The 27309-nt window shown below is 42.2% G+C and overlaps 1 protein-coding gene across 3 annotated transcripts in view; it reads left to right on the forward strand.

Annotated features, from left to right (window-relative positions):
* Positions 1-15344: 15344 nt before the first annotated feature.
* LOC144127896 (uncharacterized) overlaps positions 15345-27309 on the forward strand; it is a 61514-nt gene continuing 49549 nt past the window's right edge. For all 3 annotated transcript variants that reach the window (XR_013313612.1, XM_077660871.1, XM_077660870.1), the window contains exons 1-4: positions 15345-15570; positions 16606-16917; positions 17288-17373; positions 19937-19957. Coding sequence is in view for 2 of the 3 variants with exons in the window: in XM_077660871.1 (XP_077516997.1) it covers positions 15522-15570; positions 16606-16917; positions 17288-17373; positions 19937-19957 (468 nt within the window). In the remaining variant the exon portion in view is untranslated. The remainder of the gene's footprint in view (positions 15571-16605; positions 16918-17287; positions 17374-19936; positions 19958-27309) is intronic.

Genomic DNA, 27309 nt, shown 5'->3' on the forward strand with positions numbered 1-27309 from the left:
GTAGGGTTATTTATGTCTTTATATCTATTTAAAATTACTAGAAGATTGTGCTGTAGTGCTTGGAACTTATAGTCAGTGCGAAAATGGGGAACTAGCCAAGTGTCTGTGTTGCGAGTATTAACTGTGTGATCGTTCTGTTTCAGTAGCGCAGTGCCTTCTATCATAGACCTAAAGGATGACGACAGATGAAATGAAAGCAATATTCGGAATTCATACGTACTTTTGAATTTTTAACACACTGAATGTTTCAAAAGCTTGCCGTGTGTGGCTTAGGTAATCAAGATTGGCAATGTGACGTATAGCTTTCTTTTGCAGAAGGTAAATTTTTTCTAGGTTGGTCTTAGTTGTTGTCAACCAGACTAATGAGCAATAGCTTATTTGCGAGACAAATAATGCATTATATATTTGTAGCTTTATTTTACCAGGAAGGAACGCGCGGTAACGAGCAATTGCACCTTTTACCAACGAGAGGTTTTTTATTATCTTCTCAACATGCGAATCCCATGTAAGGTGTGAAGAAAATGTTACACCTAGTATGGTGTGTTCGTGAACAATTTCAATTTCTTCACCATTACAAATGATCTTTTTTCCTAGACGAAAATTTTTGTTTCTTGCACAAAATAACATAACTTTCGTTTTTGCAGGATTAATTTTTAGTAGATTAATATCAGACCATTCACGAAGCCGATTAAGAAGTTGATTACACTTGGTGACTAGTTCATTCACATCAGGACCAGAGAACAAAATCGTGCAGTCATCAGCGTAAATAATGAATTTTAAACCTTGGTCAATGTTCACAATACTGTTTAAATAGACATTAAATAGCAGAGGGCCTAGTACACTTCCCTGAGGTACGCCTCTGATTATAGGTAGTAGAGATGATTGGTGGTTTCGAATATATACACACTGTTGCCAGTCAGCTAAGTAAGATTTTATTAAAGATAAAGGGTTGCCACGAATCCCATAGACTGAGAGCTTATGAGTTAGGATACCATGACCAAGGGAATCAAAAGCCTTACTAAAGTCTATAAAGAGGCCAAGGGTTATTAGTTTCATTTGTATATTTTGCAGCACGTGTTCCTTTAACCCCAATAAAGCTAGCTCAGTTGAACGTCCTTTTCTGAAGCCGAATTGTGCATCAGAAATAAGATGATTCTTCTCAAAGAATTGGTTAAAACGATAGTGCAATGTCTTTTCGAAACCTTTAGCAAACGTAGGTATTATTGATATTGGACGATAATTTTTTGGTAAGTTTTTATCGCCTCCTTTATATATAACTGACACTCTAGACTTCTTCATTGCAGCGGGAAATTCTCCCGATTCAATAGATAGGTTGAAAATATATGTAAGTGGAGCAGTTATGTACTCTAAAATATATTTAATGGGTTTAATTTGGATATTATAAATATCAAGCGCTTTACTATTGTTCAGGGACATAAACGTTCTGTATACTTCTGCCTGATCTGTTGGCTGAAGAAATATACTTTCAGCCCGTGAGTGTCCTATATCTTCGCTAGTTAAGTAACTGCTAGCGTGTGCAGAAGATCCGATGAAATGTTTATTGAAAAAGTCGGCAAGAGCACGACCGGTAACTGGGTGGTTTCTATAAATCATTTGATCAGGGAGTGCATCTTTTTTATCTCTTCCTAGTGCACTATTTATTACTCTCCACGCTGCAGCTGGTTGGTGTCTGCAGATGTTTACAAAAAGTTTTTCATAGTAAGCAACCTTTGTTCGTCGGAGTTCAGCATTTAATTTATTTCTGGTAGTTTTGAATTTTTTTAGCGCATCAGGACTTCGCATTTTCAGAAATGTATGAAAAAGAGCATTTTTTCTGCTTTATAGCTTTTAAATGATTATGGGTCACCCAAGGTTTTCTTATCTTTTTTGATACCTTAAAGGTTTTTATTGGGAAGTGTTTGGAATAGATTTTAGAAAAAATTTCAAGAAATCTTAAATACGCCTCACTGGCATTCGCTTTGCTATACACCGAGGACCAGTTTTGTTGGCTAATGTCATGCTGAAACGCCCTCAGAGAATCCTCAGTCATATGCTGGACAGTTATCTCCTCAGAGGTACTTTTCACTTTCATTACAGGGTCACAAAACATAAAAATTGGGCAATGATCACTGATGTCAGATGTTACTGTGCCAGCACTGTGAATCGAGGTTTCAGAGTTGACAATGAACAAATCCAGTGCAGATGAAGTGGATAAAGTGACACGGGTTGGTGTATTAATCACGCTTATGAAACCCAGAGAATGAATACGAGTTGTAAAGTCAACAACATTTGGAGTATTAAGCAAAGTATTTATATTGAAGTCTCCTCGACAAGTTAACTGAAAGTTATTGCTTCGAACATACTCCAGGAGCCGATCAAAGAATTCAAAAAAACGATACCAAGTTTCCTTCTGGTGGATGATAAATAACAGTTATAATTTCAAAGTTATTTTTTACAGTGAGAAACTCATATTCATTCGTAACCTTGCAAAATTCAGGAAGAAGTTCGCACTTTGTACACAACTGTACATAAATCGCAACACCACCACCACGTCGAATTTCACGATTCATGAAAAAATTATACCCGTCAAGATGAAGCATATCGCAGCCTTCATAGTACCAGGTTTCAGTCATCATGATTATGCTAAATTTAAAAGAAAACTGACTTAATAAACAAATAATGTCATCGTGCTTTCCATGAGCAGAACGAGCATTAATGTGTAACACTGTTTTTAGAGAACGTTGCTGTGGTCGAATGCGTTCTGGTAGGACGAAGCTGTGATACTCCATTTTGATTTGATTAAAGTGTGTCTAGGCAATAACAACAAAATCACGGATTTGACTCAATCTTTTCAAGGTCAGCCTCACAAGTTATTTTTATAGCATCCGAGGTGTCGGACTGCTTAGCAAAGATTTTCCCATTGAAAGTCCACACTGACTTCCAGTTGTGAGCATACTTCCTCTTTACAGCCATACCCAGGAGTCTTTTCAGGGCCGGACAAAGGTGCTCATTAATGTATATTGGTACCGTGATTTTGTATTTTGATAGGTTTGGGGAGAAGCTAGACTGATGAGGGTCCCATACAGCTGAAGTGAACTGTATTTTAGGCCATCGAAAGTTAGTTGCATTTGCGTTTGTCATGATATATGAAGGCCATGTTAGGGTACGTGATAAAGTGATGCACAAATACTTGCAGGCAGGAGCTCAAGACTCTTCAAAACAGAAAATAACGCATTTAGACGGAATGCGAGATTGGCTGAAAAAATATATATATGCTTTAGAAAACTCAAGAAATATTATTAAATCTTTCCATCAGTTTCGATCCGGGTTAGGTATTCTTAAATATTTTGCCGTGAGTGCTTTTAGAAATCGGGTGGTAAATTAAAAATTCGCAACCAAATAACTGGATGTTAGGGCTAAAGTTAGAGGGAAGGTTTTTAGTGTAAAGAACGCAGAAAGAAGGCTTCGAGCACTGTGCCGTAAGGAACACCTGAAGGAAGCCAAAACGAGGGAAACAAAAATAAGAAGAATTGTTCTCCGTTTTACGAAAACGCACTGCAGCTTCTTTATTACTCAAGGATAAATGTTCAGGCGGGAAAGTTTCAGTAATAATTTTTTATTTATGCGGTACCTTATCGAAGGATTTTTCAAAGCGAAGAAACAGCGTGTCAACAGGAATGTGTAAGTTCGGATGTGAACCGAGGACGTTAATAATAAACGCTTATTGGTAATCACAGGATAGTCCTTTTAAAAATACATGTTGGTTATGTTGAAAAAATAGACCAGGCCTATAAATATGATAATGTGAGAATAAATCACATGTTCCATTAGTTTCAAACATGCTTGTGCGAGAAACAGGGCGGTACTCTTTATATGAATATGATGAGAGATTTCGGGGGACTGGGGCAGTTTTATCCATTTTCATGTCTTATGGAAAGACGCCTGATGACCAGGATTGTAGAAAACGGTGGCAAAACTTATGCTAAATATGTTCTTAGTATTCTTTAGGACTTTCGAGTTTAAGCCATCAATGCCTGCTGAAGACGGCACTTTCATTGATTCAGGAGCTATAGCGTGTCTAAATATTGTTCCATTTTCATGAGGTTTGTAGCGTTTTCTTCTTTAGTGAAGAGAGGAAATGTTGCGGGCAGATTTTATTTTTTAGTTTTCCTTTTTTACAAATAAACAAATAAGAGGTGAGTATCCACAAAGAATGCGCTTTAAGATACATCGCTCTTTCATGTCTTCTGCTTAAAAACTAAGTTAAAATCAGAATTTCGTCCGCAACGTTTTCTTTCCTTTTCTTTCCGGATTTATAAGCCCTGATTTGCATCGATATTTAGCTTATTGTTTGAGTTATACAGGCTTTGAAAGTTCTGTATGTATTTTATGCGAGAATTCGAAATTCGTGCTAAATTTAAATTGTGCGACGTGGCCCCACTGGCATAAGATTATTTGGTTGCTGCTTAGCTCTACCACCAACGTCTTGCTTGTCTGTGTTCGCGCGCGCAGGTTTTTCTCAGAAGTTGGACGAAGTTGATTTCTTTCTTTCCCTTTCCCTTGTTTGGGCTCTATATTTAAATAATTTCTGCTTTACTTTTTTGCTTGACCTTGTGGTGCAATTTCATATGGTTGTGAAGCATCTCCAAAGCACACAAAGGGAAGCGGAATGTTAGGTACCGCTAAAAAGCACCCCCTCCCCCTTCGTACGGCCGCCACCAAAACGCAGGCGACTCACAGGTAGATGGCCCCATTTAGGACGATGCCGGAGAACAGCATTGTTTCCTCACCAGTGCATGAGTGCAATGAGTCAGGCGACGATACAGTTCAAGAAGAAAGCGGCAGATACACATCAAAGGATGCCCTCCAGCCTATGGCGCAGACCGATCGTCATGGCGTCGCAATTAAACAGATTTCACTGAGGCGCTTGCCAGTGATATGCGATTTCACTCTATACTCGCGGACAGCTATCAATGGCAGTGCCACTGCCGACAGCTAAGGGAGAAAGAACTCTCTCCTTACTTTCCCTGCTTTGATCTTCTGCACTGAAACCGCTACGTTATGAGAACCAGACGAAGCCAACTGGGGCATTCGCCGCTACTTTCTTGACTTGTATCATGCCGAACCACAAACATTGGCTCACAATTCAGATAAAAAGCGGGCGTCTGGTTCCGAACTAGTAAACCCTGAATTTCTCAGATACGCTTCGAAACGTCGGTTTTCTAACGAATCTTAGTGTCAATTTTATCTCTAATTCTGCTCCTGACCAGATAGATCTTTCCCGAAATGTTCACGTTGTTTTCAGTGTAGGTGCTGTCGACTGTATGCGAGTAAGGCGTAGGTGCGTCCTCTCTCCAGAAAGCAGATCGCTGGTTTCGGAGTCTTCATACTCCAGATCTCCGTGGTTTAAACAACGTGATGTCAAAAGGGCAATGCCTCGCTGGCAAAATCTTGCAGCTTCGCTTCTGAACTGGTTTCGCATGTGTCAAGTGTTCCCCAACCGCCTTTCTTTTCGCAAATAGAGCCGCCTCGGTATACGTCACACCTAGTCGCACCTCGTGCAGCACGCTGCCAAAAACCGCATATTTCAATCAGAAAAGCGCTCCATCCAATGCGTTTCCATAAATACAGAGCGATAAAGAAAATTTAAAAACAGCGAATCAGGGGGCATAACGAGACTTTTCTGTAAAACACATTAAGTATGGAATTTCCACTTCTAAATCCGTGGCGTCACGACAATTCGTCGAAGACATTGTTTGGAGGGTCTTCTTTGATGTTTCCTGCTGTTCTCATCATGAAGAAAAAGAGGACAGGTGGGCGGCGGGAATAGCGCCTATCTTTTCTTCTATGTAGATTGCACTTTTTGATAACTTTTTAAAAACAAATCAGTAATAGCAACTTTGTCCAAAAGAGTAGGAAGTAGCCCATGCAGTGGCGAAATTTGCGTTCAATATCGCCATGAGTAGCAAAAGGACGATCTCAGTGGTTTTGAAAACCACACCTCTTGCCCTTTATTACAACTTTGATTTGTTTCATTGCGAAATTATAAGCAGTGAAGGACACTTGAATGGAAATATTATATCTGCAATTTAGTTTAATATTGTCACAAGGTGGTGACAATGCCGTGAAGGAACTGATGAGCACAAGGATGTGGCACTAAAACAAACCCGATATTGGGCTGACTTCCGCCCATAAATAAACTGAACTCGGTCGCGGCGCTAGCAACAAACGTGCTTGGCGGTCATCGAAGAAGAAGAACGTTCGACATAAGGAGTTAAAAGCAACTGCAACAACCCAAAACAATGCCGAAATAGTTGCGTGTGGCTTCAAACTATCAACCAATTTCGACGTTCACAGTGTTTCCTAGAATGTTTAAAGGCACAAATTTCGACCGCCTGAAAAACAATTTTTTATCAGGCATTTAGTGATTACTACAGGTCAGTACGGATTTAAATAGAGGCGTACACTGAGGATGCGCTACTGGACGTCAAGAAAACCATAATTGAAGATAGTGAAGACAAAGCGTTTATGCTCGGTTTATTCCTCTATTTAAGGATAGCCTTTGACTCTATAGATCATCGTATTCTGCTCAAGAAATTAGAAATAGATTGAATACAAGGTTGCAATAAAGTTAATAAGGTTCTCTTTTTGCAGAAGGCAGGAGTTTGTTAATCCTGCAAACATACATCTGACCCTTTAGAAATAACGCTGGGCATCCCGCAAGGCTCTAAATTGGCTCTAAACTATTTTTGACTCATGTCAAAGACATGGCAACATTTACTGAACGCAAAAAGCGGGAATGTATGCGGATAACAGGAATGCATTATTTACTTCACACGACTTCATACCGCTTCTTTCTAGTCTAAACAGCTATATGAATCAATTGGCAGTATGGTTACACGCAAACTGAATACAGTCAAATGCAAAGTCGTAGCGAAGATTGACATCAGGTACAGAAGCCAAAAGATTAGGCGTGTATAGGGAGAACAATATCTGGGAATATGGTTTCATTAAGGTTTATCCTGAAATACACATGTCAAGTCATTGAAAAAATTTTGCGGGATGCAGTTTCGCGGAAAAATATTTATTGCTATGCAGTCGACCAAAACAGATGAATGAAAAGTAATGAATCACGAGGGGATATGCGTGTTGCACGCACAGCAAAAATATCGCCTGAATAGGTATGGCGGAAATCCAGACAGATTTTTTTCGCAAATCCTCGCCCCTCAAATTTTTCACCTTGACTGTAAATCAATTGTGTATAGGTCTCTCAAAGAAACAATGGCATACTTTATAGAATCGAAGGTTTAATTCTACTCTGGGTGAAAAAGCATTTGTACAACGCCCTTGTATATTCGAAATATGGTTGTGGCAGATTGAAATGTGAAACCACTAATAAAACGAATTACATAGATTAATATTTCCGCAGAAAAAATGGTTATTCGCATATTCTCCCACTACCATGTGCCTGTTGAAGACCTGAGAACTGCTGAATTCTTTAGGCAGTATGCTGTGCTGCGTACGGACAAGATGTCCCTTATGAAAATACTTCAATTTATGCACGAAAAAAACCGCTTCCCAGGTATAAGCAATATAAAGAACTCTAGGTGTTCTTATGTGGTGTTGCCCCCTTGTCTTGATTGTAACGCTCCCCAGTCTCAGTATCTAGGTATTGTTTCAGACCCTAAGGTAAGATCAAACTATGGGACACCAACCGTTTATTCCAATGTCGGAATAAGAAAAAAAAAAATAGGACACGTGGTAAAATTCAACTGTGGCTAACATTTAAAAATAAGCTGAAAAAAAATGTTTTAAAGGAAAAATCTGTAAATTAACCAAAGAATCGCTTAAGTGTGCGTGTTTTGCTTTGCATATATGTTTCAATTTGAATATGAACTTGCGCATTATTGTTTATAAAGCTTGAGTATATTACGTTTCTTTTCATAAGCGTTCCGGGCAGAATACATGCTCTATCTATTTGTATCAATTGGTTAGTTTCTTCTTGTCATGTAATATGTTTTATATGTATGGGTTTTCAATTTGACTTTGCTTGTTTCTACCACAGCAGGGTAATTATGTGCCATTAAACTGGTTATATTGGTCAGAATTTCTAGCAATGTGTACATACTTGCCATGTCTATAGTTTTTCAGGCACATTCATTATATGTGTGTTACTTGTCAGTTTTTTTTTCTCAACATATCTAAAACCAAGGGCAGACGGAGAACTTGTGCTCGACTGTACACAGGAGAACTGAGGCCTTTGTTAGGCCATCTGAGAGCCTTTACTCGCAGCCTTCTCTCGAATACACAGGAACCAAATAAAACCAGATCAAATTCTTTCAGATAACGTCGGTGGCATCTCGCTTAACAAAGTGATACACAGGCGCACCGATGGTTTTGAACAGGAACATAAAAACAGTACAAGAGTTTCACGCATTACTCACCTGTTAAATCATTCGCCGGATGCTTTAAGGAAAAGTAACGCAAAAAAAGCACAGACATTGCAAGATAAACATGGCAACGCAAAAGGCTTTTCACTGAGTCCTAGGCGTAAAATAGGCGTCCATACCCGTACACCGTCACCGGGCCTGTATTCCGGGTGGGAGCGGCGGAAGGCGTTGAATTCGGAATGGCCGGCGGAACAAGCACCCATCTCAAGGGTGTTGTGCTCGCGCTTCCTTCCTGCTGTGGAATTCGGCGAAGTGAGGCATGGCGAGGATTCCCAGACGACCACCGCGAGGGTGGGTGAGCCCTCTGGGGGAGACATGACTGCAGGACTGCCGGAGAGAACGACGACAATAGCGACCCCAAATGTTCGAACAGGAATGCCGGAAGCAGCGACGATAGCGTCCTCATAGCGACGATAGCGTTCAAAGGGAATGCCAGCGACGACCATAAGCGTATTCGTTCCGGTCCTCGCCAGGACGGAGTGCGGTATCAGTGTGGTCCCCTTCAGTCACGCAGGATTTGAACAATTGCCCGAGTGCCGCACCTGCGACAGAGCCTCCGCGTTCCGGTCACCAGTCAAGCTCTTTCGACACCTGCGGGGAGACAGCCTGCATTCCTGTGTCATTCAGCTGCCCTCAGGACGCACGTGCGCGGCCACCTGGAAGCCGCATGAGCGACAACGTGACCGGGTCCGGTTCCCTTTCCCTCGACCGAGCTGCGAAGAAGCATCAGGACCGCCCTGTCGTGGGTGGTACCATCAGTGCCATCGTGGGATTGGACATCATTCTTCGAACTCTATTCCCCAGCTAGGGATCTGGGGCATACGAAGAGTATTTAGGAGCTGCTGGTTTGATGCCAGAGAGAGCCTCCTTGTGAGGTATCAGAGACTCCCGACTCCTAAGAAGCTCTCTTTACAGAGAAGCACTCTCAGTGGCCCGTACTTGCACATAATGTAAATAGTCCTTCTATAAAGTTTTCCACGTTTTCTTCCTCCGATCGTACTCGTCTCTTCTCCGGCCCAGTCACGCTACCTGAATCCCAACAACTGGTGGCAGCGGTGGGATGCTGCTACCTGTATTCCAACAAGGGAGAAAATGCAGTCTGGTTCGTCACGAATTAAGCATATGAAGTGCAGAAGGGGAGGCGTGCCCAGGATGTGTCAAACGATGAATCACATTTATCAGCTCTGGCTATGCGAAATCAGCACTGCTCTTAATTAACGCCCGTATCCCCACCCTACCATTATAATTTAATTTCCATATAAAAGATACGAGGGAGCTTAGGTGAACCAAAGCAGAAAACGTACTTCGCCTGACGACAGCTAGAATCGTGGGCTACTGGCAAAATGTCCATTCTCTGGCAACCACATCTTCTTCGTTTATTTGCTTGAGAGGGGTTAATTCTTTTATGCGTCGGTCCTCAAGCTTAGGCTACATATCCACAGAGAGTTCTCGGCTCTACTTTGTCCACGCAACAACTAATACTTTCGTATGACGGTGGAACTTACACTCCTGGAGATGAAATAGAAGTTACCTCCTTTTTTGGTTCTTCAGTGTTGCCATTCATCAATACAAAAGGTTCAAATCTGAATTTCTTTGTATATGGTGAGCACTCTTAACATCGAACAAAATTCCTTGCGTAGCTGGGTGGTCAAAGACAGGGAAGTATAAAGGAATTCGCTGTCAGGTTATTTACTAAAAATTGAGCAGAGAAATCTATTATCAGTGAGGCAGACATCAAGTACCGAAATGACATTGTTGTCATCGTCGTGTAATGTTAGAGGGCTGTAGTGTGTAGGGTTACGATTTTTCTAAATCTTGCTAGGCTTAGTGCGTAACATAGACGGTTCTCTACTAGGAAACATTGCTTGCTCACATTGACGTACTTAACTCGAAACCAAGCTATAATTCAGCTCTTGGCTAATCACCACGAAAAGCTGTCGAAATCAAATAAGAACCCTGGCTGTTTACGCAATCGCAGAATTTTAGTATTTCCTATGTATTCTTTTGCATAGTAGAAAAAAAACAAGTGTTGCTTTTGCGTACGCCATGGGAAAGGGACAGAGCGCACACAAGACGTCAACTGAAATTTTACGTCCATACGCAACACTTTTAGCGTTGGGAGAATGAAGTGACTTCAGAAAAAGAAATTGTAGTTCTTGTCCATTTGGAAAATTTATCTTCGACATGGCAGTATAGTTGGAGCGCTCACGCAGTGGTCGCCTGCACGGCCAATTTGGGGGCCTTTATGGTGGGACTGCGTGCAGGCGCTTGCAAAAACATACAGGCCCCAATGTTTCAATCTAAGTCGTTTAGCCGCACACTTGCCGCATTGATCTTAAGGCGCTTGAAGAGCAGACAGGCGCAGAAGATAAGAACGACGAATTACGCACAGAAATGCTAACTAAATACTAGTTGTTCGCGGAAGGTCACATCTTATATAAGCCAATGTTTAGTTTTGTTTCGGGTTAACCTCCCAAAGTGACACAGGCTATCAGGGACGCCGTAGTGGAGGGCTCCGTATAATTTCGACCACATGGGGCTCTTTAACGGGCACTGAAAACGCACAGTACACGGGCCTCTAGCATTTCACCTCCATGGAAACCCGACTGCCACAGCCGGGATAGAACCCGTTCTCTCGCGTCAGCAGCCGAGCACCTTTCACCACTGAGCCAGCGCGGCGGTTCTATATAAGGAAGTGTTGCGTGAGCAATATAGGAAAGTGTTGGTGGGAAGTGATGGGAAGATGGGAAGTCTTGACGACTGAGCCAACATAGCAAAAACGCATGAGGAGATGAGCAGACGCGTACAACACCAAATCAATTCTCTTTGTTTTTCTTTTTATTTGTTAAGCAGTTACCCGCTTTTAAAACGTCTATTAGGCGCAAAGAGAGATCATGAGGGGATACTTAAGAAATCACTACCAAATGTTTTCATGTGGTACGCTGCTAAATTAATCAGCGCCGTGTTGTCTGTCCTCATACCAAGAATGTTTTTCTGTTTCAATCGGTCAACACATCCTTTGAACATGACGTAAGCAACTAAATGTCTGCTAGCCCAATTTGGTCGATGTCAGGCTTTAAACATGACATGAGAATAGAATGCACAACTCCAATGACACACTTCCCAAACAGCGCTTCGTGATTTTTCTAATAGCTACGTTTTTGGCATTGCAAATGCGTGGACACACCCTTCTTGTTGCTTTCTCGGTTCCCAATAAATTGTGAAAGTTGGGTGCATGTATTTTCAATGCCAAACAACGTTGGCACGAGAAACATTATGAGAAGAAATTCGTGAAGTGTTCGGCTTTACTGATGTACTCTATTCCCATGCTAGGCAAGTTCTAAATGGGTAAAACGACGTTGTGTCAATTGCAGTTTTGGAGAGCAAGCCCAAAAATGATAGAACATAGAGGACAAGTACACTATTTTCTTCCGCACGTCAGTGAGTTCGAAATATCTGCGGCACGATTCGAAGAGAAAAAGCTTTTTGTAAAAGTACACACAAGAGGCTGCTGACTAGTTCTGAAGCCTACCACATAAATACATTTGGCAGTGAGCGCTTTAGTGCAAAGTGCTTTAGTGCACAGCCGCTAGCTGCTGAGCAGATGACAAAAACAAAACTAAAGAAAATCGTTTGATGTACTATGCCACACCTTGCCTGTGGATGCGTTTTGCTATGTTTGTTCACTCTTCATTGTTTGTTATGCGTTTTGCAGTTTTTCTCACCCAACTTTTCAGTCTGTATTAGGCGTGACCTTCCACCAATAAAAGTGGTTTTCAGTTAGCGCTTATGCGTGTATGTCGTCTTTGCTATGATCTGTGCCTATTGGGCTAAAACATTCTGCAAGATCAATATGCTGAACTCACCCAACAACAGTTTTAATCGATCTTGTAGCTGCCACTAAAGTGCTAAGATGCACACGGGTGCACCGAGATTGCCGCTTAATTTGCGATGATTTGGAACGTGCAGTCATACGCACTGCAAGTCTCAGGCGCTAACGAATTAAGCTGTATATATGGAAAGGGTTGCACACCTCCTGCCGACCGCGTATGTTGGAAACACGCACTTATACGACTACTCTGTTTAGCACCAAATCTAGCCCCGCAACATACACACACGTTGAAAAGTGCTCACAGAGATTTTTTTATGTAGCGTCCTCATTATCCATCTGCACAATATGCTCGGGTAAGCAGAATGATGAAGATTACTCTCGCCATGCAGAGAGCATTCTTGATTTTTAGAGAAGGCTGGCTTGTTTTTCCCGTTTGGAGGCTCTGAGCGTGCCTACGAGCTAGTCGGAAGCAGTAAACACGTCGTTGAGCCGCTGTGATGCCCCTTACTTCTCCTACTGACTTATCTTGTGACTACAAATGTTAAGCAGTTGATTGACAATAGACCGGTTTCACAAAGCCCACTGCGCATACCGGCGTTTACCGGAAGTCGCGAAGCGCCATCTTGGTTGTAGTCCCTGGTGGCGTCGTCTGCACGCCCACTTTACCTGGCAACTTGATTGGCATTTTACGCGGCCGCCGTAGCTTTCCGCCGTTTCATTTACTGTGTTGAGCTAAAAGAAAAAGAGGCGCCACTACGGAGTTTCAGGGGATGCAGTGCTAATCGCAGCAGGCGCTGCGCTGAGAGGGTATTCAGTTGCAGCAGGGAGTGCAGTGACCGCGGCGGAGATACGGTGCTTGTTACTCTACAATTGTCGTTAAAAATGTTCTAGGTGTCGAAGAAAAAGCGCTTGACCATCCCGTTTTCTCGTTTTGCAAGCAGAAGATTTCTGCGCTTAGCGATGAACGCGTTTTACGATTTCACACAGCGTTTAATTTTCTTGCCACTTCATTTTCTCGTGCGAATTTTCGTTGCATCCACCTAGACAATATCCATAGCAGTGTCACAGCACGTTTTTCATCACGCTCCTTGTTTAAACTGCCATGCAGTAGCTCTTTTTTTTATTCCTATAAACATATAAATAACTTCACGATGGATCGGCGGGATACCAGCAGGAAAGCTGGGGAATAAAAGCGAGCTATGCTGTTTTTCTAGAGTTGTGACCAAAACTTGTGCTCAGTGCAAATGATAAATGGAGAAGCCCGTCGGGAAGAATTTGAGTGCGCCAAATTAGGGTTTAATGGTTTTTAATTTTCTGACCAATAAGTTAACTTTTTAGCAGATTGTGAAAACATAAATTTCTTTTTGATTAAAGGTGATGCAATCTTTGCCGCCAGTGGGCTCCCCATGAGACTTGAGTTTTTTTCACAGTAGAAACTGCTCCCGTTGACTGATCAGTAAACACTAGATAAGCATTTTTTTAGGGAAAGCTCTACTTCACGACTAAAGCTGCAAAAGCCGCGGCATCGCTGAAGCCTTGACCTCAAATAAATAAATAAATAAAACATTACCTCGACTGGACTCGAACCAGTGACAACGCGAACAGACCAGCTTCATAGGCCACTACACGATAGTACTATGTTATCGCCGCAGCTTATCACGCCTTTTGTTAAACTGCAACACACTTTCGCTGATGATGACGATGATTACCTCAGGCTTTGTGCACACTTTCGCTATGTGGATTGCACATCGTCGTCATCATGAACTTCCATCTGCTACGTGAACAGACGAGATCAGCTTAATCATGATTAGGATTTAGCAAGAGTCTTATATCATCGCCAAGCATACCAGCGACCCAGCAAAGCCAAACCAAAGAGCCAATCAGGCTAAACACATGCTATCGCACGTCTATTCAGTTTGTTAAAACCCTATCATTTCTTTATTTTTAAAAATAGTGAGTAAAGTTGAACGACATTCAGACTAAATGCATGTTGCTAAAATGGCTATATCACGTAAACTCAAAGACAGCTAAATGTGCAACAAAATGTCAGGAGTTGTTCCACATTTTCACTGTTTTATAGCAATGCTTTCTCGTTCCATGAAATGGAGAAAGCACTATCGCTACTATGGCAGCTTGAAGTATCAGGAGTGAATATGCGCATCAAGCATACGCATTGCGGATTCCTGGATTCCTGAATACGAAAATAAAATGTCACACAGGTGCTTAGCCACAATTTTACATCGGGCAGAAATCGCATCAAAAACGGCTTGAAGCAGCACAAAAGCGAATTCGACCGCCTCTTAGATGGCTATTTAAGCGATGCAACAATGCTGAGCGACGCATAAAAGGCATTTCTAAGAGATTCAGACCCTAAAAATTTGTCATTTTCCACTAAGAACCGACGAACAGGGACAAGACGGATCAATGTGCGGAACAGGACAACCTTCTACGCTCTATCCCGGGGACCATTTCGTACAAACTAAAAATCCACCGCCCTCTGTTTCGTGCAGTTGTCGGAGCACATGACACCCCTGAGGTGAGCCCTCTTCGCTCAAAAATCCAGCGATCGTGTGCCGAAACGTTTTGCGGCGACGCTAACTTTGCTGCTGCACGCGCTAGACGCCACGCACCGCGCTGACGCAGCCGCCGGCGGCGGTGGCGTAGCGCGGTGAAAGCTGTCTATTGCGCGCGAACGACAGTTCTCTTCAAAAATTCCTTCAACCCATGTTACCTAAACATTACGTGTTTTGTTTGTGGACAAAATTTGTGTTCACGTTTAGTACGCATCCTTTGTCCCCTTATGAGGTGCTAGCTTTTTTCTCCAAGGATTAACGACAACTAATCCTATTTTCTGTTTTTGCCCTGAACGGAGGATTTTCCTGCAGGTAGAAATTTTGTCTTCGTGTCCTTCATATGACCGTAGACAGACCTTTTTGCTTTCTTCAGCTCGCTCCAGACCTTATCGGACACGTGGCGACCTCTCGTCGAAATTTTATCTAAAAAAAACTGGCTGCGGGAAATAGGATACAGCAGGCGCATCTCAGCTTGTCTTGGCGGCACGGCTCTCTGAGAGCACTCACCAGCGTCTTCTTTCCCGCTAACTCGCGAACTATCTCTATAACCAGCTGTGGTTCAGGAAGTTTAATGTACTTCGAGCACCAGCCCGCTGGAGAAGCCTCCGCACTTTTCTAGGGCCACAGCAACCGAGAAGACCTGCACACGTGTGCTTTACAACAGCGATGAGCGTAGTGTGCTTGGCTTTGCTTCTGGTCCTTCTAGACACGACGGGTGAGTGCAAATGTTATTAAGCGTTTATGCATTCATTTTGATTTTTTTTATTCTGGGTTTTTGTTTCCATGCATTACTTCAAAACATTTCGAAACAATGTGTGGTTCCCGCACGATAGACCTCCAACATGTATATTTCATTGTTAGCTGCCTTCTTTACCACTTATTTTATTTGAATACCCGGCGCGAAAATCGGTACTAAGGTCATCAGAGTTTTAAAAATTTCCCTGTTTTCGCTGGTTGGCTGACTCTGGCAACCAGCTTTAGACGTCCAGATGGCTTTGGCTAAAACCACAAAACAAAGACTGCACCTCCACCAAGAGTTTTAAAAATCGGAAGAGTGGGCTCCAGGCGGAATCCTCCTAATGCCAAATAATACAGAAAATCTCTTCCTATAGATAAGCCATCTCCACTCGGTGTACCACGCTCTTCGGCTTCGCGTCAGCCGGTTTTTGAAGATTACGTTGTATGAAACAGCGGTGACGTTACCAAAATGGCATCAAGCGTGGTGATGTTTGCTGTTGTCCGCGCGGCGGAAAATTGCTCACGCTCAGTCACAAGATTGCGCACGGGGATTACAATGCATCGTGTAAGAATTTCTTCGCCATCTCAGTACACTTCGAAATTCATGATAAAGTCTCAATTTTTTTTCAGCATTCCGCACATATGTTGTTGATACGAGGAGAAAGATTTTCCCGAGTTCACCAGGATTACGAAGAGCCTGTTATCGATGTATCGTGTTGACTACAGCATGGTTTGCAGCATGCGCCCAGTCGAAAAGTGGGGCATGCGATTCAAGCATCTCTTACAAATGTTTCATGACTGAACTGAAAAATAATGATGCTAACAAAGAAATGCTGAAATATACATTTTCTAAAAGCGTTTCTCCTTCAGGCTTGTCTCGGTTAAATGGACTAGCCTTTTTTCAGCATAAATTTACATGTCGTGACATACTTGTAAAATCTGTTGAGAAGATTACAGCACAGGGCGGCAAGCACTGGCGATATGACTCTAGCCTTGCACATATGCCTTCCAGTGTCGCAAGAGCCACGCTTTATATCTGTGCTATCGTCGGAGCAGCGCAATGTGGTGGTCAACATCGTTGGTCCATCGTCCTGGAATGGAGACCCAGTCGGCTTCTACGTCATATGGAAGGCAACCAGCGAGCACTACGGGCCGCGTGGAGAGCTGGACATTCCGTTGACGCGCGATGTGAACGCAGTGAATGCCACGCTGCCACTACCGGGAGGCATGGTGTACCGCATATCCGTGAGCTGCGTGGTTACCGACGCCTCGGGTGCAAAAGTCAGGGGCCCCGTGTTGGAGGTGGAGGAAAACGTCCCTGTTGGTAAGACCCACACTGCACGAGATGTTTCTTCCTATTGGGGCAGCCCATTCTTCTTATGCCATAACAGTCCTAAGGAATATGGCCTAAATGATTTAGTAAATGGTTCGAAAAACTGTTTTGCGTATTTTATGGCTAGAGTATCGCTTCTTTGCGTCTGACATAGTAAAGTGTATTCCTCATCCACCATGGAGAAATGGCGCCTGTAACGTACGGCACGGCAGAATTTTCGCTCCGTAAACGTTATATTTTTCCGCACCTCGGTCTGCATTTCGATACACTTAAGTAGTCAGTTCGAGGAACGAGCGTAATGATAGTTTCGAAATGATAGGCGCCGCTTAACTATAACTGGGTTTCTGTCCACCTATTACAGTTGGTTACGACGTGTGGGCATATGCTGTTGACTCCACTCAGGCAGTCGTCTCTTGGCGTGCCTCAAAGCCAGTGGAGATATTCAAAGTAAGAGCCGAGCATCGAGCGCTTTCTTCTTATTTATTTTTCACGCAGCAGAAAATTTTTCTGCAGACAATTTAAATTTTCGTTCACAATTAGTTTTTCTTAATGTGCATGTCTGCCTCGCCGGAGCACTGGGCACTCCTCGCCACTATTCGTCAGAACTTTCGAATAAACAGTGCTCTTTTTCTGATGTGAAGGTCAGTAATAAGTTAAATTTGCACTGCAATATTCTGTTCAGCTCAACTTTCATAACGGAACAGCACTGGCTGCAGTGGAATGTTGCAGGTGCGCTTCGAGACGGTAGGCGAGGGCATAGCCTGCCAGTTTAGAATGAAGGTTACAGCCTGTACGAGTCCTGTAAATAACTCAGAAGCAAGCACAACGGCGCAGAATGCAATCGATGGAGTTAAAGAGCGCGGGCGAATATTTCCGACATTCGTATGATTCACGCTGTCATACACATGAAGAATAGCACTGATTTTTGCTCGTTTTGAAAACAGCACTATATTACAGTTTGTCATGGTAGCAAGTATGAATAAAAAGTTCATTCGCCGCTAACTGAGGCACTTGCTGTAACCAAGGCTTGAGCCCCTAATCATAATGATTTAAGGTTAGCCAGTGACATTTGAGAATACTCTGTACCTCTTTTTTTGTAGCTGAGTGTTAGTGATCACTTTAATGTAAGCGTTTACAAAAATTACGCCGAATCTGCGCTCGCCTTCGGTTGTTGTGTGCACTTTTAAAGGCATTTTTCCTCCTTGAAGTTGATCGAAATATTCCCAAGATATGCTTGAAATGAAAATGCGAATGCTTGGGTCAACAGATTCTATTGTCGGACTTGGAAGCACGTTTCAGCAGCTGGGAGTATCGACGAATCTGCACACATTACTTTGACTTCCGCAAGGCTCGGTTCTAATTTTTAAAAAGTGCAGTTCACAATTCATTATATTTTACTCCACCTTCTTATATTATCTACCGCATATTTCTTTGGTTATCAGAAGTATACGTATGCATATTTCCTTCTCAGGCAAAGTGAAGACTCTTACACTTTCGATCTCGAATTATCAACTAGTTGGGGCAAAATTGCTGGTAGCCATTTTTGTGGACAACATGCAAATATTGCACAGAAAAATTTGCCCCCCCCCCCCCCCCCCCGTCAGAGGATGAAGGATAGTATTTGTGCTGGTTCCGCGTGTGGTTGAAATATATCTTTTGTTCCTGAAATACTATAATAACACTGCAATAAATAGATGATCAGAAGCTCACGGTTGCAAAACAATTAAACGAAAACACCATTCCTGATCCACAGTATAACGAAACACATCAGGGTTGGATGAATCTTTTAACTCTCACTTCGCATGCCTGTGCTCAGCTGCTTCTGCACGCCTTGTCGAATAGAGTCCCCATCAAAAAAAAAAGTTTCAGCCACTCGCACCACGTTATGTTTCAGTAGCAATCATGACTCCAAACAAATATATATGCGGGCACGTATCGATTCCAAAATATTGAAAATAATCAAAGATGACTATTTCACTTCGGTGGACGCTTACAGTGCAGAAAACATGTAGTCATTCTCAACAAAAACCAGGGAAGCATGGACGCGGCTCGCAAAAAAAGCTTCAATTTATTCCATTTTTGCCTTTCAGTTGGTATTGAAAAAGGACTGCAACATCTGAGGAAATTGTTGTGTGCTTTATATTTTTTTACGGCAAGAGCCGTTGTTGGGAGCCTCTCAGATCTGTCGATTAAGCCCAATCCGAAACGCAGAAAGGTGGAAGACCTCTTGGTGTAGTTTTAATTAAGAACACTATGTTTGACTTTAAACATAAAAAATTAAAAAATATATATATACTTTTGCTTATAGAAGGATATGTTTTTAGGAGAGCCCTCTGCACACTCTCCTTTTCGAACAAGAATGTGACAGAGATGACTGTTTTCGTTTGCTGGAAAAATGTTTACGATTAGGCTGACTTAGAAAAATTTGCAAGCATTTAGCAGCAAGCAATGACGGCTTTTGCCTAATTCTTTACGTCGGCTAGGCCACTCAGCTAGGTTAGTTGTTTGCTGGATCTAGACGTAGCAACTAGCGTAAGAAAACGACACAGAGAGAATACATATGCGACAGGGCATATATATGTACACGATTTAAGTCAGTGGTAGCCGAGTTCAGTGACTTCTTTCCCGGCTACAAAGGTGTTTTCTGGAAGCTGTTGAATTTGTCATCAGAGCAAGTGAAGCACCGAAACTGCAGGGGCACACTTCGAACAGTACGTACATCTGAATACGCGACAGGGAATAATAACATATGCAACTCCTGCGCACTCATTGGTTCCGTGTTCTTGTTTTGCATTGCGGACGGCCACTTATTTTACGTCCAAGTAACCCAAGTTATTAGCATAGTGCCACAGTTTCCCGAGCTTCTCAACAGGTTATTTATAGTGATTTCTGACGCCGAAACAACAGAGAACAGAGTGGCACTATTAGAGGGTTCAAACCGCCAGCCTTGCTCCAGACGTCTTTTGTCCGGAATGTGTCGTAATTTATTGCTTTTTTTTTTCTTCTTCAGGTCACCGTCTACATCGATGAAGTAAGTACCTAATGGAGAGTATTGCAGTGGTAATACGTGGTTACAAGCAGTGAATATTTTTATCTTTTTCCCCAAAGACATGTAATTGCTTAGGCTGGTACAACGTACATGATTTATTAGAGTGATACTGATGGTTTCGCTGTAAAGTGATGATTAACATAGCACCTTTATCTGAACTGGTAGCGACACACCCTTAAATGAGGCGCTGATGCTAGCTGCAAGAATACACACCCATGAAAGCGAACTGGAGATAATGGTTCGCCAAGAGTGACGAGATTTACTTTCTCTGTCTGAGTCAAGCTTTACTATAGCTCCAAAGCTCTCCATGAAGTCGGTATTGAGTGCCACATTTGTTTCACCAATTTTCAGTTCACTGATACCACAATATAATCACATAAAAATAAAAACAGGATGAGGTGTTGTTTTGAGCGTGGCACCGTGTTCTCTCACGATATCAAAAATATTATAACATATAAGCCCTTATCTTTTGTCGGCTAACAGCGCCAACTTTAGACCTTTATGGAAGGCCATCTTTGGTCACTGGCTAGGCACAAAATGACCAAATAATTTATTCACGTTCAAGATTCAAGGCGTATTTACACGGATTCATCATTTTTGAGAAAGTATTGAACTTATTCATTGGTTGGGGGTTGTTATTGATCAGAAACATAGCCATCACGAATGTTTATTTTTTCAATATGTGATTAGCACTCAAGCGAGTCAATTTCTCGTAAGAGGAGGACTTGCCGAAATAGAGATTTTCTCTGGCATATTAGCTTTATGGTTAATTGTTTACGAGGGTTTAACGCCCCTAAGCGACTCAGGCTATGAGGGACGCTGTATTAAATGGCTCCGGAAATTTCCACCACGTAAAGTTCTTTAACGTGCACTGACATTGCATATTATGATCCTGCAACTTAGACTAAGAACCCGCAAACTTGTGGCTGGTTAAGATTTACGGCACCCAGATAACTAGTTCTTTAAGTGGTCTTTCATCTTGATTCCCATGAGAAAACCACGCTATTAAGGAACAAGCAAATCTGTATTGGATCTGTTTTTTTTTTGTTTGAAGTGTTACCTGGATATACTGTTGAAGTTGTGGAAGGGTTCTCTTATCAACTGACTGTCATTGTTTGGCTACCCATTGACTCTTTTACCTAACGAATTATTCTGTGAAGCGTTCTCTCAAAGTGTCCTCATGTGCAGATGGTGCATTCATTGTAGCACATTTGGAAACATACCTTACTGATTTTACAGGTAATAATGCCAACACACTTTGGCGCCGTTTCAGAGATAAATGTGTCTCCTGTATAGAGAAGTTCGTGCTGAGAAAACTTAAAACGTTTCATAGACTGACGCCGTCGACGACGCGTGAAATAATCCACCCGAAGTGAAATTGAAAAGCGTTAAAGAAACGGCGCCTCCACTGCGGTCATCTAAAGGAGTTAAAATGAAACCTTGCACGTGCATTGAACACTTCGAAGGAACACTACCTACATTGTAGAGAAACCAAAAGTGTTAAGGAATTAAATCAGCGAAAACAAGAAACCAGTGTCGGATATTTATGATAATGGCTCTGCTGTTACCGATCACAGGCACATTGCGCCCCATTTCAGTGATTACATTAAAATGATGTTTTCTAATTCTGGTTTTTGTCCATCCAATGACACAGTATTTAACCCCAGAGATGAAAATTTCATTTCAAATTTCTATGCGGCTAAATTTAAAATATAAATCTTCATTTAGTCCTAACAACCTGCCTAACGTGTTTCTGAAGCGATATGTTGAGTTTATTGCAAAGTTTCTTGTCTTTATATATCGCATCTCCTTACGGTAGAAATTATTAAGTATCTGGAAGGTATCCAGAGTTGTGCCGTACACAAGAAACGTGTACCGGGGTTTGTTACAAATTTGCTGCCCACTACCTCTTACATCGTCAAGTTGCAAATTAATCCAACACATTATTGTCAGTGAGAATAATGAATTTTGGATGAGCACTGTGTTCTCTCTCATTTTTAGCATGGGTAAAAGGTCTATTTAATAATTACACAATGAGTGAGACTAGTAGATTAATTCGCTTCATGCCTTGATAAGAACGATCAGGTTGATGCAATATTTCTAAATTTCACTATTTCTTTTCATAGAGTTCCACATCGCAAACTAATACTTAAGTACAGACGTATTGGCCTTACAGAAATTTTGATAATATGGATAACTAGAAATTTACCGAATCACTATCAATTTGCAGCAGTTAATGAGCGACAATCAGGCAGCCTTCCGGTCGGCTCCGGGCCCCTAAGGGAGTGTCCTGGGACCATTGTTGTTTTTATTGTATGTCAAAGATATCATCACAGTTTTGATTCTAACATGCGAATCATGTGGCTTGCAGATGACTGCCTGCTGTTAAAGGAAATCAGTTCCACTAACAATCAAATTCAACGTAACTCCACTCTTGCAAACATCTGAATAGTGCGAGACGTGGAATATCAATCCTAATGCAGACAAAAAGGTCCTTCATCACTGCTCTCGGCGAAAAGCCCCACCTTCCTTTAAGTACAGGTTTATACGTCCCAACTGGAGGTAGAGACTAAACGTTGGGAAGAAAGGCTAGGCCGAGGCGGCAAGACGGCCGTGTCTCGCGTTTATTCTAATGGCAAACCCAAGGCGCGTGCCACACGCGGAGTAGCAGGATAATGACGATGGTGTATACTAGTGAAAGAGGATTATCCAAGGAGGGCTCACACAATCTGCCCGGGGGGTCAGAAGCGACCATCCTGGCCGCTCCTAAGCACCCGATGCACCGTGGCGCACAAACGGTTTCGAACGGGAAACATGCACAATTTCAGTACCACGGCGTCGTCGATCGGCTGGGCAGAGAACAGGTGTGACTCTGTACTTCACTGGGGAAGTTTGGTTGATTACCCTGTAGAGACCAAGTGGGTGAAATTTGTCGCTAAGACCAAGGGTGTGCAGTGGTGTGTAAAGTAGTACTTCGTCACCAGGACGGAAAGAGACCACATGATGAGTGGAATCGTAGCGACTCTTACGCTCTCCCTGGCAGGTTTCAGCGTTGAGGCGAGCAAGGTGACGGCATCTGGCCACACGGGTTACACACTGGGCAGGTACTGATGGGGAGAAATACTCGGGTATAGAGAAGAAAGAACTGTCCAGAATTGTGGTGGGAGGGCGGCGGTAAGCGAAGAAGAACGGAGAGTAACCGGTAATGCGCTGTACTACTGTATTATAGGCGGAAGTGACGAGCGGCTAAATAGTGTCCCAATTTCGATCATCCGGTGTCACGTACATTGAGATCACATCCGATAGGGTGCAATGAAATCGCTCAGTCGGACCGTTGGTCTGGGGATGGTAGCTTCAGGTTCTCTTATGAAGGGTGGATGCGGGAAGAACTTCGACAACAACTGTAACTAAGGAGGTCGCCCCGCGGTCACTTGGGAGCAGAAGGGAAGCACTGTGCCGCAATATAATAGATCGCAAAACGAAATTTGCAACTTCTTGAGCTGAGCCAGTGGGCATGGGTGCTGTCTCGGCGTAGCGCGTGAGGTTGCCGACAGCTCTGATGATCCAAGACGGTCGCGCCTGGCGTTTATTCTAATGGCGAACAGGAGGCTTGTGGCACAGGTGGAGCCGCGGGATGATGACGGTGATGTACAAATAAAAGCAGATGATCCATAGAAGGTTCACAGTATAAGTACTTAGTCGTTGCACTTTCTAATACCTTATCTTGTAATTTACATATAGATAACATTGCTCATCCAATTTCCGCAAACAATATTTAGACACAAGCTTAAATTTCTTCCCCTTGCATAAAATAACTTATACATTTCACTAATTACACAGAAACCCGAATACGCATGCGTTGTTTGAAACTTGTTTACTAAACACAATTTTAACCGCCTCGAAAAGGTACAGATGGAAGCTGTCAGGTTTATTTAGTGAAAATTTTCACCTAGTCCGCCGCGGTGCTCAATGGTTATGGCGCTCAACTGCTAACAAGGAAGACGTGGGTTCGATCCCCGCCGCGGCAGTCGAGTTTCGATGGAGGCAGAATTCTAGAGGCCCGTGTACTGTGCGATTTCAGTGCATGTAAAAGAACGCCAGGTACTCAAAATTTCCGGAGCCCTCCACCACGGCGTCCCTCATAGCCTGAGTCTCTTTGGGACGTTAAACCCCCATAAAACCAAACCAATGACACTATCAATCAGGTGATAGAGAAATGCGCAGAATATAACCAACCACTATATATAGCCTTCATCGATTACGAGATAGCGTTAGACTCAGTGGAAACCTTAGCAGTCATAAAGGCATTGTGGAAACAGGTGTAGATGAGCCTTATGTCCAAATACTGGAAGATATACAGAAACTGCACCGCTACCATAGTACGTATGGCCGTATGACCGTATTATGACCGTATGACTAACCCTCTGAAATAACGCAGGCTAATGGCATTCAATGCCTCGAATAACGAAGGAAAACTTTACGTTTTCAGTTTCTTTTCTTGCCTTGGAATCGTTGTCAAGCAATTAACCCATCACCCCATCTCTCTCTTTAATCGTTGAAGTACTCTCGCCACCATCATCCTTATTCGCGACCACTTATTTTGCACGAACAGATTTATTCAAATTTTCATTTTTTTCGTCTCACTGTACACAATTAGAATGATTCTTGTCTCTCGCCGCTCTTTGATACTGGTATGCTTTATTAACATCTTTTGTACTGCTTTGTTTATCTTTTTGCTCACTTTGCTTGGACCTGCGCAAGGTTTTAAGTATTGAGAAAAGAAAGAAAGAAAGAAGAGGAGAAGTAAAGTAATAAATAAAGAAAGAAAAAAAGAAAGAAGCCCAAGAACACGAAATGCTGGGCTGAGTGACATAAGCGACACGAAAGGCGTATTCATAGCTGCCTCAAAAAACACGACAGAAAAAACGACAGAACAAAAAAAAAACAGGATTAATGAAAGCGACCAGCAGCATAAAACAAAAGCCGAACGGTTGTCGCTGTAAAATACTTTATCACACCAGCGTAAAAACACGAGAAGCAACACATGAAAATAGACGCAAGCAACAGTTTTATATCAAGAGCAAAATGCGCAAACATACAAGACACATATAGGTCACTGAATTGATGGTAGAGCGCTAATTTTCAACTGATTTTATTGCGTGCAAAAGAATAGGTTTTGTAGGCAGTGATAAAAAAAAGCCCTTTAAAGACAGATTGCACAGCGAACCTGTGCGCATGCCAAGCGAAACGTAGCCTAGAGTTTTGCCAAATTGAGAAAGAACCTCAAAATTTACAGACGGGAGAATAACAGGCTCTCTGTATTCTGGAGCTCTCTGTAGCTTTCTGAAGCTCACATTCATCTGTGCTCCTGCTTTTGGTTGGAATCTTGATACTCTTAAGGATGGCTTGCAAAATTCTCAATGCAATGCAGTGAGCGAGCAAGTTCGCACGTCCATTTTCTGTCGATGACACATGATTCCTTCCGCAGTCACAAACACAGAAGCCTATGTGGGCTGTGCACAAAAGTTCAGTGGTTCTCATAGGTTCTTTATTCTTTATTCAATTTTTACCCCGCTTAGCTCGAAGGCGCTACAGCAGGGGGGTTACAATGATGAGAGAAACACATCTTCATTCATACAGCACAATTGCTGACCTGAAAGGCGATTCCATTCACTGATAAAACGTACAAAAAATGAATTAGCATACATATTAGTTCTGGTGTGGTTGTGGGGTATTGATTCCAAATAAACTCAGTGGTGTTTCTCATCAGTAACATCAGTTAGTTTGTGACATTTTGAAAGAAACGTTATACAGCGTTCCGCTTCACATACTCACAGGCGTGGCTTGCACTTCTTCTTTTAAGGAAGTTTTTTACCACTGCCTGCATAACGTGTTACTTTGAAGGTAATATGATTGGTTGAAAGCCTGCGCTTGTCCTGTCAGCCTCGTCTCCTGTGTGTGGCTTTCTTCTTGGTGCATTTTGCTGTTAACAGAATCCATAAACCAAATTGGCCGAGCGAAAAACACAGGAGAAATCATAAGCGTTTTTATTTTATTAACAACGGTAATCGTGAAACGTGTCTTACAAACTAAAGATGTTAAATGTAACAACTTGTAACCCTAGTGGCATTGCCAATTCTCTTAACTAGCAATTTAACTTTGCCAAGTGTTCACAGGATGTAATCACTTCACCTTCCTTTCTACGTTGTTCCTGGTGTTTTTACTTACATTCCACATCTGTAGAAGAATTACAACAAATGACTAAATAGCTCAAAACAACCGGCGTAGAATTAGGTTCTTTCATCCTTCTGATGTTAAGCACATTTGCGCAGACATATTTCTGCATCTGGCCATAATAATTAAAAAAATCTTCAAGGCATATGCTTTCCCAGATTTTCTTAGGGCTGGTAAAATAATCTCCATTTTTAAGACAGGCGATCATAAGTGCATCAATAATTCCCGTCTTATCATCATAATTGTGAGTTAGAAGCTTTTTGGCATGGGAGTAAGGAATTACCTGAATGCATTTAAACTTTTAGCTCCCCGACAGTATGGCTTCCGGCTGGGTTATTCCACCGTACTAGCTCTGATATTTTTCATTGAAAACCTCAAATAAGCCATTAACAATTGTTTGATTGTTGGAGCCATCTTCGATCTAACGAAAGCGTTCGACACTATTAACCACCGCACACTTGTTTATAAACTTTAATCATTGAGAATTTCTGACGCATGCCTTGAGTCCACCCACAGTTATATAAGTAACAGATCGCGCGTTATTCCTATAGTTAGTACTTTCCCTACACTCAGGCTGCAAAGAAAGGTGTCCCGCAGGGATCAATGCTAGGCACGTTAATCTTCATATTATTCATTAATATTCTATCTCTAGCACTAAATCACAAAATGGCGTAAAATAGCGCACGATACAACCATTAACACTTGCCTGTAATTCACCACCACATATAAGCACGAACTTAACAAAGCCCTAAATAACAGAAGCGATTAGGGCAAAAACAAATTTCATGCTGGTTCACTCTTCTGTCATGATATTACATATTTTGCCATCACCGACACTAGATAACAGTACGCAGCCTGGCTCTGAAACTTGAAAGTTTATGGGAGTCAGTCTAGATATGCGCTTTCATCGCTATGTTCAATAACTCATGCATAAAGTTTCGTTCGGCATCTATATCTTAATCTAAACATGTGGATATTTTCAGCCACACATCATGCAGTCATCATATTCACCTTAATAATTGTCTTGCTTTGGAAAAACATATTTAACGCACAACGAAAGACATTAGCGCCTTCAGAATCAAGCCATCAAGAAAACACGC

This window comes from Amblyomma americanum, chromosome 4 (genome assembly GCF_052857255.1).
Source record: "Amblyomma americanum isolate KBUSLIRL-KWMA chromosome 4, ASM5285725v1, whole genome shotgun sequence".
Lineage (NCBI taxonomy): Eukaryota > Metazoa > Arthropoda > Arachnida > Ixodida > Ixodidae > Amblyomma > Amblyomma americanum.